General features: G+C 39.6%; 1 protein-coding gene across 1 annotated transcript in view; it reads right to left on the reverse strand.

Moving 5' to 3' along the window:
• Positions 1-5,517: 5,517 nt before the first annotated feature.
• LOC110162886 (FRAS1-related extracellular matrix protein 2-like) overlaps positions 5,518-16,458 on the reverse strand; it is a 254,137-nt gene continuing 243,196 nt past the window's right edge. Inside the window, 3 exon segments of the mRNA XM_055166709.1 lie at positions 5,518-6,015; positions 14,279-14,425; positions 16,241-16,428. Coding sequence (XP_055022684.1) covers positions 5,518-6,015; positions 14,279-14,425; positions 16,241-16,428 — 833 coding nt within the window.

Below are 16,458 nucleotides of genomic sequence, written 5' to 3' on the forward strand. Positions count from 1 at the left end.
CCCACGTCGGGTACTCCCGCGCATCCGGGTCCCGGGCTCGCGGACCGGGAGCATCATGCGCAGACAAAAGCAATTAAAGAAGAACGGGAGTACTTTAAACAAATATCACAGGGCCGGGGCCCGTAACAATGCTGAAAAACATTTTCCCTCACCTTTTGCCTGAATCATTCAACCCAAATCAAGAATCCATCAATTCAAAAAGGGCTTCCCCAAACATTTCTAGTGCTGCCACCACGAGGAATTCCCTTTACATAAAATAAAAATATAATTACTGATCCGCTGTGTCCCGGTCTCCCCTCAGGCCGACAGAGCCCAAAGGAAGTCGTCGTCCGCGTGTTTCCAAACGTCTTTCGGTTTTGAGACGTAAACGTGAATAAATCTGGAATTGGTTTAAGAGGAGAAAGGACAATCTAAAATCCAGAAATGGAAGGCTCAGACATCATCTCTCTCGTATTTACAGCTCCAGGTATGTTCGTTATAACATAGATTAGAAAATAGAGGCGATTGTGCGTGTTACCTAAAATATCTATAAACGTAATAGTGTAAAAAGTCTAAATTGCAAACTGGAATTAAAAATATTTCCAAAAAAATCCAGATTTTAGCAAAAATTTTATTGAAAAACGTTCTGACCCTGTTTTTTCCAGGTCTATGGTACAAATAGTTACAGTAGCACACGGCCATTCCCAACACAGAACAACAAAGTATAGATAATACATACACAATATATACACTACATACATGTGCATCTCCCAGTCTGTACGCAGTAGTCCTTTGTAGTACTTATACTCCAGTAGTCGTAGTACTTTTACTCAACCTATCACAATATTGCATAGAGGTTTTCAAATCAAAATCAAATCAAGATTTCAGAAGTGCCGTTAGAAAAGTGTCATAAGTAACAGAAATGAGGTAATCTGATCTTAAAATCAAAATATCTTGAAATTCTAGCCATAAACATTGATGAGAACGACAAATTAATAAACAATAAAAAGTACCTACACAACAAATTACAGGGAGTGGTTAACCTTCTAGCTAGAGTCCAAAACCAGAGGCGTCTAAACTTGTTACAATACACGCACCAAGAATCTCGGACTTACGGTCATCGCGCAATTCATACTGGGAAGGATTTTCTGAAAAAGTGAGCATCAATGCGCCATGTTTGTTTTCCCGGTTGGATGGGTCTCTTGTCAAAGCTGATCTTTTCAAGTCTTTTGAACCACATCGCTTTTGTTTCTGGTTCTGATATTGTCATATTTTAGTTTTGGGATCTGGACATCGTTAATTGTTTGGTTGTTGGATCCTAACAGCAGAAAACGGCTTGAGAAATTTGTTTGTGAAATTCATAACTGCAAAAGGGAATCAGATGTGTGTGACTGCAAACCTCTGTTCAAACTGTTTTACTTCCCAACGGAATTGAAAAATAGTGAAAGGCGAAGGCGATGGGCAGGACTGATCAACAGGAAGGACGAAAACGGAAATTTTGACTGCCTGAATCATCCCGAGTTTGCAGAGAACATTTTGTATGTGAAGCGCCATCAAATCAAAATCCCGATCCCTCGCTCCACCTCGGTTATGAATTTAAAAAGTCAACGCCAAAGCGAAAGGCACCAACTGTTCACCAAGAAACACCTTCAACTGCAAAGAGACCGAGACGTGATGTTGCTGTAAAACCACAAGAACAAGAAAGTGTGAGCTCGGCCTGTTTGTCTTCTGCACCTCTCGCTTAACAAACATGGTCCCGTTTTGATGGTGCTACACGTACAAAATGTTCGCTGCAAACTCAGGATGATTTAGGCAGTCAAAAGTTTCCTTTTCGTCCTTCCCGTGGATCAATCCTGCCCATCGCCTTCACCTTTCACTATTTTTCAATTCCGTCGGGAAGGGAAACAGTTTGAACGGAGGTTTGCAGTCACACAGATCTGATTCCCTTTTGCATTTATGGAGTTCGCAAACACATTTCTCAAGCCGTTTTCTTCTGTTAGGATCCAACAACCAAACAATTAACGATGTCCGAATCCCAAAACTAAAATACGACAATATCAGAACCAGAAACAAAAGCGATATGATTCAAAAGACTTGAAAAGATCGACTTTGTCAATAGACGCATCCCACTGGGAAAACAAACATGGTGGTTTAATGCTCACTTTTTCAGAAAATCCTTACCAGTATGCATTGTGCGATGACCGGAAGTCCGAGATTCGTGATGCATGTATTCACAAACTGGTACAATTTTGAATCTGTAAATTACGCAAAAAAAATATATATATATCTGGCGCCCTCTGCTGGCAACATTGAGTAGTGAGACATTTCGAGATGACAAATTAGCAGCCTGGCTAATGGTTTCTGTGAGTGTGTATGGACTTTAAAAACACAGAGGAGCACTTTCTGGTTTCAAATGCATATGTAGAAAAGGTTCCAAGGTGTGGCTTTAAACTTATCTATGTATCAGGCCATGTTACAGGTCGGATCTGTGGAGAGGCGACGCTTAATCACCGTAAGAATGCACATTTGTAAGTATTTCTCGTAATTGAATACATGAAAGATAGATAGGTTTAAAGTCACACTGCGGAACATTCCAGACAAAGCAACAGCAGAATAACGGAAGAGTATTTTAGCACAGAACAGCAACATAATTTTTAAATCCCCAAATAGTGAATTTTTAAAACTAAAATCTAAAATTGTTATTGTACATTGCAGACCAGCTGGCTTCAAGTGTCTCTCTAGTCAGTGTTCGTTCGGTCAATACTGAGTTTGTGAAGATTTCAGAACAAAAATTTCAACAAAAAAAATGCAAACATACAAATTAAAACCGCAATAAAACTTAAAACAGATGATTTCAGTTACAAATGTATAAAAAAACCGCATGCAAAACATTAAACAAAAAAACATTTAAATAACTCTCCAGCGCTTTCTCCATCAAATTTCATTCACACACTGCAGAATTTAACAGAAATTTCCAGATTTATTGACATTTTCCAGTGTTAAAATGAAAATGGTTGCTCTTTTTCTTCTATCCAAAAATGCAAAAAATTGAACATGACATGCCTATTTTATTACATAATACATCATTTTGATAGTCAATTCCTTTTTTATGTCAGTAATTTATAGTAAAGGTTTCAAATTCATGTCAAAAAAAAAAAAAAAAAAAAAAAACATCACCAGCAGTGTCTTGCCTTAACCACAAGAGGGCAGTAACACACCATCTATCATACGCCCGGCTGCTTTTAACTACAAAAAGCAGCAATTATTTTTTTTTTTTGTAAGCGAAGGTGTCACAAAGCAGGTTTAACATAAAGTCAGAGTTAAAGCTGCACTGTGTAACTTTTCTACCACCTGCTTGTCTCCATGGAGATGTTGTTGCTTTGTCCCAGTGTATGGCATTAAACATATCTGTCCTACATTTACTTCATAATATCGTTTTTTTTTATTGACCTAAAAACATGCATTCTTACTGTGTTTGGGCTCGCCTCTCCACAGATCAGACATGTAACCTGGCTCTGCGGCGTCACCTGCTGTCTCCGTAGAGCTAAAAGAGTGTAATGCCGTACTGTGGGACATTCCAGGCAATATCTCCACGGAGAGAAGCCGGTGACGGACTCTCCACAGTAGAAAAGTTACTCAGTGCAGCTTTAAAGTTGAGGTGGGCAAACGACTCAAAACCGAAAACCGTAAACCTTTTTTAAAATCCTGCCAGCAGATTTGAACAAAGCGTTTTAATGTCACAATTTGAAACGATCCAGACTTTTCCCAATCAAAAGCTACCGTATATTGTTAATCGCTATGGTGACGGTCCTAAATTTGGATTATTTTGCGCACAAGGCCTGTTAGAATTCTACGATATTACCGCTTTGGGACAAACTTAAAAGCGCATTATGTAACTTTTCTGGTGGATGGTCCGTCATTGTTTTGTCTGGAATGTTTCACAGTGTGGCATTAAACCTTTCTATCGTCATGGAGACCAAACCGGGCTATGTTACAGGTCAGATCTGAGGAGAGGCGACGCCCGCGCACAGTCAAAATGTTTGTTTTTCTAGGTATTTTTGAGCTATAAAAGCATCTGTAATTGAATAAATGTAAGGTTGAGCTGTTTAAAGTCATATTGTGGAACTTTCCTGGCAGAGCAATGACGTATCCATGGAAACAAGAAGGCGACGGACACCGAAAAGTCACATAGTGCACCTGTAAAAGTAAACAAAAAAAGTAATAATAATACAAATTGAAATGTTAATCCTGCGTTGTAAATAGGCCCAAACACATTTTAAAACTCTTTTTTTTTTTTTTTTTTATAATTACATTCTTTGGACTCTGGGTTGTTTTTTTTTTTAAATTGGAAATCATTACAGAAATTTCATCACGATTCATTCTTTTAACTTTCCAACTTTTACCAGTCCATTGTAGCGCCGTCTTTGTGAATGAAACAAGTCTCTTTCTCTTTTTTTTCTCTTTCATGGAAGAAATTACGTCATTTTTCAAGTAAAACCGCACTCCAAAGTTTCAATAGTTCCACACAATCTGTTCATCGTCATTTGAGGCACTTGCAAAACAAAAAATCTACAGACAAACGAATATCTGCGTGAATTAAAACAACTTCAATTCAGAATATAAGTCTTGATTTGAGCTGATTAAGTAAGTAAAGGACGGTTTGTGACAGCCAGGTAGGGCATCTGGCATAAAAATTTGCCAATTCCCAATGGTATGCAGTTGGTAATCTTTGACAAAAAAGGAGTAACCATCTTAAAAAAATAATAACAATAAAACCAAACCAAAATTAGCAATTTAATTGGCAAAAATACAATAAAAATTTGAGAAAATGAAAAAATACCTTTCAAAAAATTATAACTATTTTACAAAATTCAGTATTTCATGGTGCATTGTGTTACTTTTCTGGTGGAAGTCCTGTCAAATACTTTTATTTCTTTGTCTAGAATGTTCCACGGTATGATATTAAACATTTTTATCGTCATGGAGACCAAACTAGACTAAGTTACAGGTGAGATCTGTGGAGAGGCGACCCCGCTCAGTCAGAACGCCTGATTTTTTTTTAGGGATTTTTGAGCTTTAAAACAAATGCTTTTATTTCTTTGTCTAGAATGTTCCACGGTGTGTTATTAAACATTTTTATCATCATGGAGACCAAACCGGACAAAGTTACAGGTCAGATCTGTGGAGATGCGACCCCGCCCGCAATCAGAATCCCTGAATTTTTAAGTTTTTTTTGAGCTATGAAACCACTTGTAATTGAATAAATGTAAAGTAGAGCTGTTTAAAGTCACACTGTGGAACATTCCAGAGCAATGACATCTCCATGGAAACAAGAAGGCGAAGGACCCTCAACCAAAAAGTTACACAGTGCACCAGGACAAAACTAAAACGTTGAATGAAAATGCTAAATTTACAACAATTAATTCAAGCGAAAATGGGAAAAAAGCTAAAAAAAATTCTCAAATCAAGATTAAATTCTGAATTCCAGCCTTTTTTTTTAACTCACGTAGACATTATTCTCGTCTTGTATCTTCTCCGTCAAACTTCCGAGCTGTCGTTGCCTCCTTGCGTCACCATCGGCTCCGCGCTGGTCGAATTTTTGGGCGTGTCCTTTCGGCCGCGTTTGGACCTCACCAGTAAAACCACCAAGATTACGATGAGCACCGTGAGCAGCAGCCCCACCAGAACTCCGATGATGAGCACTAACTTATCGTCGCTGTCTCTGTTTTGGTTCACTTCTCTCGGAATGATCCCTTTGGTTATCACCTCCTTCTCCGGGCTGGTTCGGACTTGGCTGCTCCGGTCCAGGGCGATGTGCAGGATGTTGGTCCCGCGGTTGTTGGATTCGCCGATCTGGTCCGCGATGTCCGGGAGGTCTTGGCCGGAGCGTTTGGACAGAAGGTGGCGGCCGTGGTTGGGGCGCGAGGAGAGGGCGTGGTGGTATTCCAGGCTCCTCTTGCCGATTCCGCGGTTGGAGCTTTCTCTGGAGCGCACGGTGTAGATGGTGTGGATGTACCACTCGCGACCGGCAGAGACCTGGAAGAGAAGAAGAAAAATGTTTAGTTAAAAGTGCATCGTGTAACTTTTCTGGTGAAGGGTCCGTCAAATGTTTTTGTCCTGCTTTGTCTGGAATGTTTCACAATATCGGATTAAACCTTTTCTATCTTCATGGAGACCAAACCAGACCAGGTTACAGGTCAGATCAGTGGTGCCTGTTTTTTTTCTGGGTATTTTTAAGCTATAAAACCACTTGTACCAGTCTCCAGTCCAGGTGGTGTGGTACAAGGCTGCACAGAAAGAATAAATAACTTACTTTATTTCTGTTTTATTTATCATCTGAGTCTGAACAAGGGATGGGCATGATTCGTCGATTAATCGATAATTGATCATTAAGAATTTCATCGATTACGTTAATTTTAATCGACAAACTGAATGTAGGTTGCTGTGTAGCATAGGGTGAACAAACAGGGGTCCGTACATGTGTCTCTCTGCACTCAGAAGGAGCGAGACACAAACAGTCGGTCAGTCTGCAACGTGCCGAAGTACAAGTCATCGTTAAATACGCATTTGTGCAAGAAATTCCACGCTTTCTGTTCCGTTCGGGACAAGTGTGAGGCCATGTGCACAGTGAACAAAGCAGCACATATGTTTCGGTGTCCAGTGGGAAAAAGCTTTACCAGGTGAGAGTCGCGCAATGTCAATGACGAGTCCCCACCTCCCTCCCCCCGTACGGTGTCCTGGTTTTGACAAACGCAAATATGGTCACACTAACCTGTATTCTACTGAGTCGTGTCGCATCAGCGCACAAGAGCTGTTTTTTTCTTCGCTTGGTTTATGCAAATTAGCCATGCGGTTTTAAGTTTACGTTTCTGTGAGAGTTGCGCAAAACTGAATTAAACACAATTATAATGTCAAACGGGCTGATGTGGCTCTAGAGTCGTTACGGTTTATATGTCGTAAACTTGAATTTATTTATGTAGATTAGTAGTGCAGATAGTAATACTAATGATGATAAATTTGAATATAAAAAACGTTAATGATTAATCGATAATCGATCGTTAATTCTCCCGACGATCGATTAAGAAAATCGAATAATCGAATGCCCATCCCTAGTCTGAACAATGTTTTATTTTGAACAATGACCGAATTGTCTGTTACATCCGTCTGACTCACTCTTGATGCAGGTCATGACCAGTGTTGGGCATTTTACATAAAAAAAAGTAATTAGTTACCATTACAAATTACTTTCCCCATAAAGAAATAGAGTTAGTAACTTAGTACCATACTGTAAAAGTAATTAATTACTCAGCAAAGTAATTATCTAGTTATTTTTCATGTCATGTACTACTGCCCGAAAAACCGAGTTTGGCTTTAATGCAGTGGCTCCTTCTCCAAATTGGCTGGAGCTCAGGCTCACTGCACTGGGACTTGGGGTGAACAGCAGAGTGAGGTGTGTGAGCACGTGACGATGTGAGGCTCTGCTTTAGATTCGAGTTACTTGAGGCAGACGTGGACAGGCCACAGTTACGCCAATGATGTTCATTATGTCTTCTTATATACTTTAACTTCTTGGGTTCTTTTTAAAGACAGTGCAGTAAAGTGTGTTTACCTTGTTGACATGTTTCGGCTGCTCGCTGCAAGCCATCTTCAGAACTGTCACCGGTGTTAGTGGTGACGTGTCGTATATCAGCTGTTGTTACTTCCTGTAGGCGTGGTCAGCCTGATGGACCTGGCAGGTCGCTCAGACTGACCACGCCTCCCGTCGCCCGGTGTCTCTGGAGGAGGGTGTCCCAGGTGTGTGAAAGGAGGAACGCTCCGTCATCACGGTTAATCCTGTCCGTGCCTCGTTTCCTGATTTCAGTGTCCTCCTTGATCCAGCGTTTGAACTTGTTGTTTTCCGATCCAATGACCCGAGCCCCGTCCCGATCCATAATGTGGTTGTTCCTTTTACAGTGTCTGATATGGCGGATTTTAGGTTTTCCTGTTCTGCTTTGTCTTTTTGTGTTCTGGTGAGTCTCCCTGACGTTTCCTTTTCGCATTCCTTTTGGTGTTCCTTTTTTCGGATGTGAAATGCCCGGCCTGTTTCCCCTATGTATGATTTATTGCATGATTTGCATTGGATTTCGTAGATGGCATTGCATTTTTGTTCTTGTGGGATTTTGTCCTTGGGATGTACGAGTAGTTGGCGGAGTTTTGTGTATGGTTTTACTACAGTGCTTATGTTGTGTGTTTTCATGGCTCTCTGGATGGGTTCGGTTATTCCTCTGATGTTCGGTAGTGTGACTATGTTCTTGTGGTCCTGCTGCCCTGTGTTGCATTGTTGTGTTTTTTTCCGGGGTTTGTTGGTTTTATTGATAACTTGTTGTCTACCTTTGTTTATGGCCCAGCTGGGATACTGACATTGTTTGAGTGCTTGTATGATGTGTCTCTCCTCTTCCTCCCTGTCGGTCTGTGATGAGTGTGGCCCGTTCGAATAGTGTTCTTACTACTGAAATAGTTCTACAGTTCTGAAGATGGCTTGCAGCGAGCAGCCGAAACATGTCAACAAGGTAAATACACTTTACTGCATTGTCTTTAAAAAGAACCTAAGAAGTTAAAGGCCACAGTTACACTTCACATCCACATTCTTGCCCTTTATTTCATTGAGGGAGAAATGTTGTCGGTATTTCCAGTTTGAAAACGCTGCCTTTGAACGTCTCTGGCTCGTCGTTGCCATTGTCGCGGTTTCGTTAGAGTTTGTCTCATTTAGCTCGAAGTGAGAGGGAAAGAAACGACGCGGCAATGTGAGCAGAGACTCCGCCCACCCAACTTCTTAGCCTCATTCAACACAACTGTAACACGTCACTTTGCTTTCCCAGTAATGATCACAGCGTTCTAACAATGGGGAGTGTAATTAATTAGATACTCTATTACCGAAAATATAGTGCCGTTAAAAGTGCCGTTACACTTAAAAACCGTTATTCCCAACACTGGTCATGACACTTGTCTCTGATACATTAACGCTAAACATTAAACCCACAAGCTGCAAAATGAGTTAAAAAACGGACATCTTTGGAAATGTTTATTATTATATTTCCAAAATACCAGTTTTTGGCTCGGTCGTATCATTTTATTTTGTCGTATTTATCCACCACACCTTAAAGGACGGTCTGTGAAAATATTGTCTGATATTAAACCAGTCCATGATGCAAAAAAACATTGGGGACCACTGCAAAATAACACAAATCTGATTCTTTCTAAGCTTTGAGCCGTGCTATATTGTTGTTACCTCCACATAAACATGGACTTTTGTTTCATTCACACATGTTTAATTAAGTAATCCTTTGTTAGTCTGTCTACATTTCCAAAGCTCAAAATACTCTGTTCCACCTTGTGATGTCATGTAGTGGTAGTTTTCAAATTAACAGCTACGTTTTACCTTTAGTTCAGTAGCAATTTGCAACTCCAGGTCAGGAATTACAATTTTACTTTGCAATTAATTGAATTTTGATTGACTCATATAATCAAGTTGAAAAGATTTAAAGGTTGTATAGAGGATTTTTTTAAGGGAAGAGAAATACAGCGACAGTCCTTGTGCGCGTTCAGAATTACTGTTGAAGTTTCCTGTCTAGAGGTAATTTAGTGACCGATGCGTCAGTTTTTAGACCCTTCGTCTGTTTCAGTCGCACCATCGGTGGAAGGAATCTCCAAGAATCACCTCAGTTTGTCTTCGCTCCTTTTCTCCTTCTCTTCTTCTTTCAGCGACCTCAAAAACGGACTTTCTTTTGCGGCGAACTGGTCGTGGATTCTCGTCCGCCATCGCGACAAACTTTGTGCGAAATGCGAGGAAGCTACAGTTTGAAAAAGCCTCTAAGAACCGCTGCGTAAACCACATAATCCCTGCGCGCCGACGACTCAGTTACACTAGGGAGTTTGATTGACAACCTAACAGCCAATAGAAAATGAGGGAGCCTCGTTTTCTATTGGCTGATGTTTATCTGTCCTCACTACGTCCACAGTTGATAGATTTTCATTCTTTTTTTTTTGGTCATTATAATTACAAAGCTGCTGCGTCTCTGTAATGGTATTTAAAACTTTCACTGACAATTTGAAACAAAAAAAAAAATCCTCCATACAACCTTTAAAGCTTGAAAGTATATTTTGGGATATTTTTAAGTATATTTATTTTATTTTTTTAAATATGGAAATTGTTGAATAGCTGGATAAATAGTTCAGTTTGGATACATTTATATTTTTCTGTGCCTTTTTTCATGTTCGAAGTTTATTTTATGTTTTATATATCGCAAAACTGCTCTAAGGTTCATATATTTGTAGCCTATATTTATTTTCAATTGAAAGTTTTGTGCATATTATCAATAACAAAGGTTTTTTGTTTGTTTTTTTGGAGAGAAATGCTGAATAAATGCATCATGTAACTAAAAAATAATTGTTTGAATAATCGTGATTTCAATATTGAGCAAAATAATCGTGATATGATAATTGAGCAGCCCTAAGTCCAAGCCTGAAATGATCCAAATGATTCTAGTGAAGGTGTATGGAGTTTAAAAACATATTGGAGCACTTCCTGTACATGACGTCACAAGGTGTAACTGAGTGTTTTCTGTTTAGGAGAAGAACTCAGCCTAAATATGCAGGATTTGTGTGTTAAACATGTGTGAATGAAACAAAACTCAACTCCAGGTCTGTCTGTGAAGAAGAACCATTATAACATAAATCTGAAAATAGTTTAATATGGACCTTTAGACAGATTTCTCCTTCACTGAAGCCTGTTAAAACTAAAAAAGACGTTCCAGACAGATATGGTTGAGTGGGCCAGTATATGAGGACATTTGATCTTCTCTCCCCCACTCAGACTCGTCTAAGGAGGCCAGAGCAGCTTAAGAACAAGGACTCCATCTCATCCTCTGAAGTGAACTCAAAACTCTTTTTATCAAATCCAAAGAACATGAAGGAGTTTTAAATGCAACCAAAAGACGGATAAAACACCAAAGCGCCTGATGTAACCCAAATCCACAGGTGAGTGTATGTGAGTGCAGTTTCATTTTTTCATTTTATGCTATATACTATGTTTTACTACATTTAATTTTGATTTAAAATACAACATGACTTCATAATAAATAACTACACCTTAAAGAACCATATTGCTGGTTTCGGATGACATGTCGACATCACAAAAAGCAAATGGGGGTCGGGAAGTAAAAACAGACGCAAACTCTGCAAACAAACGATTTCTGTAACAAAATTCGTCGAGCATGTTCATTTTGAATCGACAAACCGAATGTAGGTTGCTGTGCGTAGCGTAAGGAGACGAGGCTGCGTCTGACAGCGCCAACACTGGAGTTGCGGCCTCACAGTCCCACGTTTCATCTCTGGCTCCTCCTTGGAGACACTGTACCACTCACTGAATGCTCTTACATGCACATCAGTGTGCCGGGTATGATTGGGGTTTTTTGAGCATCTCGGTTTCATAATGGTGCATGTAAACGCAGTATCCTGGTTACTGCAACATAAAGTTGAGTGCACATGGGCCGGTCAAGCAGAAGTAAACAGCAAGGCCAAAAATTCAAGTTAATGCATCTGATATAAAAATGTATTGAACAGATACATATGTACTCTAGTTTATGAAACTGTTTACCTTTTTTCTGTACCATTTTTGGTTCTAAAGTTACATACGTTTTAAACAGACCATGTATGAAACATGGAACAAAAATTATTTCCCAAATTTCAAAGACCTGAAAATCATGTCAATAAATGGATGTATTTCATCATATCTTGTGTTATTCCATCTTTGAACTGTTGATGAAGGTACATGATTAAAAAAAAAAAAAAAGATTTAAAATGATAAAAAAATTGCTTGGAAGGACTGACATATTTTATAGAAATAGTTTCCTTTCATTTTGAAGTAATATTAAAGTATTCAGAAGAAAAAAGCGACAAATTATGCAAAATCCTGCACCTTCTACTTGTTTGCACAATTTTCCCTCTGTTACTTTTCCCTCCGTTACCATGACCTTTCTTAATAAAAAATCTCATGACTCAAAAAGTAAGAGGTTTTTCAACCTAATCTTGTACCATATGGTAGAAAACTATATGAAGCAAATATTCAAACCAGTTTGTTAAGGATATGTAAGTGAGAACCAAGAGTTATCACTGTTTGTATTTATTGCCCAAAAAGTGCTGCATATTTCATTCCCTCCTTTACTGACGGAGTTTTAAAATTTTTTGTCAACAACTTGAAAGAATATCACAGGTTTAACTTTACCCCGTTGGAGTGTAACTCTTTCCTACATTCTGATACTTTACTTATTTCAATAGTCCCTCTAGTTTCTGAATAAGAGACATTTGAATGTAAAAAATCTGTTTCCCTCCGTTACCGCTTGACCGGACCCATATGCATCCAAAAGACAAACACTTTTCAGTCTTTTCATCACAACAGGAGCCAAAATAAATAAAGTGACCAACATAAATAAAGTGAGTGAAATGACTAAACCTGCACACGTCTGATCTCTGAAAACATGAACCATCTCGGACATGATATACACACAGTTTACTCAGAAGTCAGTTTGTTGTGAACTTGCATAACACTGGATGCAATACAGCCAAAGTTATGCAAAAAAGAAAAGCTGAGATGTACAAAACTGACAAAAATAAAAGCTCACAAGAGTCAATTTTGTGTAATATAAGACCTTTAAGACCCACTTTTATTCTCTGGCTTTTAACACCGCGTGAGTTGTGTGCTCCTCTGTTCACTTTTATTGTTTTGTCTTATTGATTTTTTTTTATTCTTATGGGTCTATTTTACGGTTTAATTTGTTTGTTTTTACACTGTTGTTTTTATTGTATTAAATTGTAGATTTTTTTGTCTCTATGCAGCACTTTGGAAAGAGTCTTTGTTTATGAAATGTGGGGCACTAGTCTTCCCTTGAATGTCCGTTGCGCCCCCACAGCTTCCCCAAGGATTTTTGACCCATTTTCAAAGAATATTCAGTCTTGACTAAAAATGCTCAAACGGCAAAGACAAAGAGTTCAAAATGAGACGATAATAAAAGAATTATTCCATGTTATGTCCATAAAAGACTTAATTAACATGTCAAAGTTGCACTGAGTAACTTTTTGGTTGGGGCAATGTTCCACAATATGAATCCGTGTATCGTTCGTTCATTCGTTTTTCAATATAAAACCAAAAATAAGAAAGTTTAAAAAACAACAATTTTCTTCATTATTTGTCTCCAAAACCAAAATGAAAAAACACATAAGGATTCGTTTTTTCAGTTTTCGGTTTTGTGTGAAAATGAAAAATGGAAAAAAACAGATATCGGCGATTTCCGTGACTTAAACTGCGATGTCGGACGTTTGTGCAGCGTACGGAATGAACCAGGACCGAACCAAAACCATTTTCAGTCCTGGTCTGGTCCTAGTCTCAATCCTGGTCTCAATCCTGGTCTGGTCCCTTCTGGTTTCGGTCTCAGTCCTGGTCTGGTCTTGGTCTCAGCCTTGGTCTGGTCCCGATCTCGGTCCTGTCCCGGTCTCAGTCCCAGTCTCAGTCCCGGTCTCAGTCCCGGTCTCAGTCCCGGTCTCAGTCCCGGTCTCAGTCATTGTCTCAGTCCCGGTCTAAGTCCTGGTCCTGTTCCCGATCTGGTCATGGTCTCAAGCCTAGTACTGTTCTCGGCCTCAGTTATGGTCTCAGTCCTGGTCTAAGTCTTGGTCCTATTCCCGGTCCCGGACTCAGTCCTGGTCTCAGTCCTGGTCTTGGTCCCAGACCTGGTTTAGTCCTGGTATAGTCCTGGTATAGTCCTAGTATAGTCCTGGTTCAGTCTGTATGTGGTGCAAAATCCGGCATCGCAGTTTAAGTCACAAAAACGGGAAACATGATCTGTTTTTTCCATTATCCATTTAGTTTTTTCAGTTTTTCGATTTTTTGTTAAATTGTTATCCTTTTTTTTTCATTTTGGTTTTATAAACAAATAATGAAGAAAATTGTTGTTTTTTGTTTTGAAAAATGAATGAACAAATGATACACTGATTCAGTTTGACATTAAACATCTCCACCTTACATTTATTCAATTACAAGTGGTTTTATAGCTCAACAATTCTGATGTGAGCGGGGTCGCCTCTCCACAGATCTGACCTGTAACTTGGTCTGGTTTGGTCTCCATGAAGATAGAAACGTTTCATGCCATACTGTGAAACATTCCAGACAAAACAACAACATCTGCACGGACAAAAGCATTTGACAAACCCTGTACCAGAAAAGTCTGCACCCCAAACTATAAATGTGTGCTGCCTTCCTGCCCATTACCTGGAACAGAGCCGTGGAGTCCAGCTTGAATCCGTCTGATCCTGGCTGTCGGACCAGAGGCAGAGCGCTGGGATCGTCCACCGCCAGCAGGGCATTGAACGCAACACTGCCAAAGGAGCGTGCCTGCGTCTCCGGCTGGGCCTTGTCCTAGAGAGAAAAAAGGGAAATAATTTATCTTAAAGGTCTTATATTACGCAAAACTGACTGATGTGAGCTTTTAGTCACATTATAATGCTGTTATCTCCTCAAAAACATACCTGGAGTTGTGTTTTTTTTCCATTCGCACATGTTTTGAGTTCTCTTTCAGTCTGTCCACATCACCAAAGCTCATGTAGTCGTAGGCTTAAGGTTAAAAGCAATTCTCTCCTCAACTGAACTGCCGTAGTCTTCAGTACTCTAAAATAACCTGAACTTGGTGCCTTTAATTGTAGAATAATTTAACTTTTTTTAACTTCAGTTCAGATAAGATTGAATACAGGAGAATTAAGATTACTCAAACACGCCTGAATCATGATCAATTCAACAAGGCTCACCGGATTATAAGGCGCAATATCAATAATGTTGAATTTTCTCGTCTATTTTCATACATTAGGCGCACGGGATTATAAAGCGCATTAAGCGAAACTTGAGCCTGATCCCTTAGTCCAGACGTCCACGATCCATTGGCGTAATCGTGGCGTAATTCGCCCGGCGTTGCCTCCCTGTCTTGGTGAATGTGTATTATGAATGAGAATGTGGGTGGAGAATTTAAGTTTTTTTAATTTCTTACCAGGAGGACTCAAATACACACTGAGTAATAACGTGTTTAATGCAGCTTTGCGCACATTTGTTTACGTTTTACAGAAATGAAACTTAAAACCACATGGCTCATTTGCATAAACTATAAGTGCCGAAAAAACAGCTCGCTCCTTGTGCGCTGATGCTGTACAGCTTCTGTCAGACAAAAAGGACACGACTCAGTGGAATATGAGTGTTCTTTCTGTCACAGACGATGAGCTGCTGATGGTGAGTCTATTCTGTGCTTTTTAGGGTGACACATAGACCTCGACACAGACCCATAAATCGAAAACGACGGTGACAAGACGACGGCGGAAGTGTGCGTTGAGTCGACACAGAGCTATACTTCGCACTTTACTCTTCGAGGCTCCTGACTACAGTAGCCGTAATGCTCCAACAATCCATCAAACGGTGCGGCTTCGTAGTTTACCAAAGTCGTACTAAAACATTTTGTCAGATTTTTGAGCGCCATGTACCACATAAAATCAGTTTGAGGTCAGTAAGCACAACCAGAATTAATACATAAGGTGCACCGGATTATAAGGCGAACTGTTGATTTTTGAGAAAATTAAAGGATTTTAAGTGCACCTTATAATCCCAAAAATATGGTAATAATTGACATAAGATGATTAACCTCTTAGATGCCAGTTTTTGTTACACACGGCCTACAGTCATTTTGAATAAAACTAGATAATTGGACTCACATATGTCTGAAAACCTGTAAAAACACAAATCTGTCTAAAGTTTCATGTCAGTAGAACAACCATCGCCAAAGTTATCATGTCAGTTATAGCATCAGAAAGGAGACGGCTTGGACTTGGAGTTTGTTTGAGAATTGTAGGATATTAGTTTAAGCTGCCTTTTTACAGATAAATACAAAAAAATGTAAATTATAAGTATGAATAAGTGTCAGTGAATAATCGGGAGTAGTTGGAGGCACAAAATAGCAGCCAGGTTCAGGCCCGTCGACAGAAATTTGGGGGCCCAGGGCAAGAAGTGTCACATAAACCCCCCTCTAATATGAATTAAAAGGAACAGGGTAAATTGTTTACCACCCTGGCCATGTCTGAATACTTAAATTAATGAATTCCATTGATAAAAATATTCAAACCACTGACCTGAATCTAAATACTTTGTCATTTGTTTCCGTAGCTGCAAAAATCCAATCCTGTGAAGTGTACTTACGATGATTTTGAACCTGTAGAGCAGCGACGGCGCATCAGCCAGGCAGCCGAACTCTCCCTGCGTGGGGTTGTACTTCGGCACGTATCCGTCCGCCCCAGTGCACAGGAACACCTTTTCTATGTTACACATGAACGAGTGTCCCAGGTTCTGCACAGGGTCCACCATCACACGCCCGTAGATCACGTCACCTGAAAAGGACAACAGAAAAGTCAAAGTCA

The sequence above is a fragment of the Boleophthalmus pectinirostris genome, unplaced genomic scaffold (assembly GCF_026225935.1).
Source record: "Boleophthalmus pectinirostris isolate CB_2022bp ecotype Guang Dong unplaced genomic scaffold, ASM2622593v1 HiC_scaffold_9, whole genome shotgun sequence".
Lineage (NCBI taxonomy): Eukaryota > Metazoa > Chordata > Actinopteri > Gobiiformes > Gobiidae > Boleophthalmus > Boleophthalmus pectinirostris.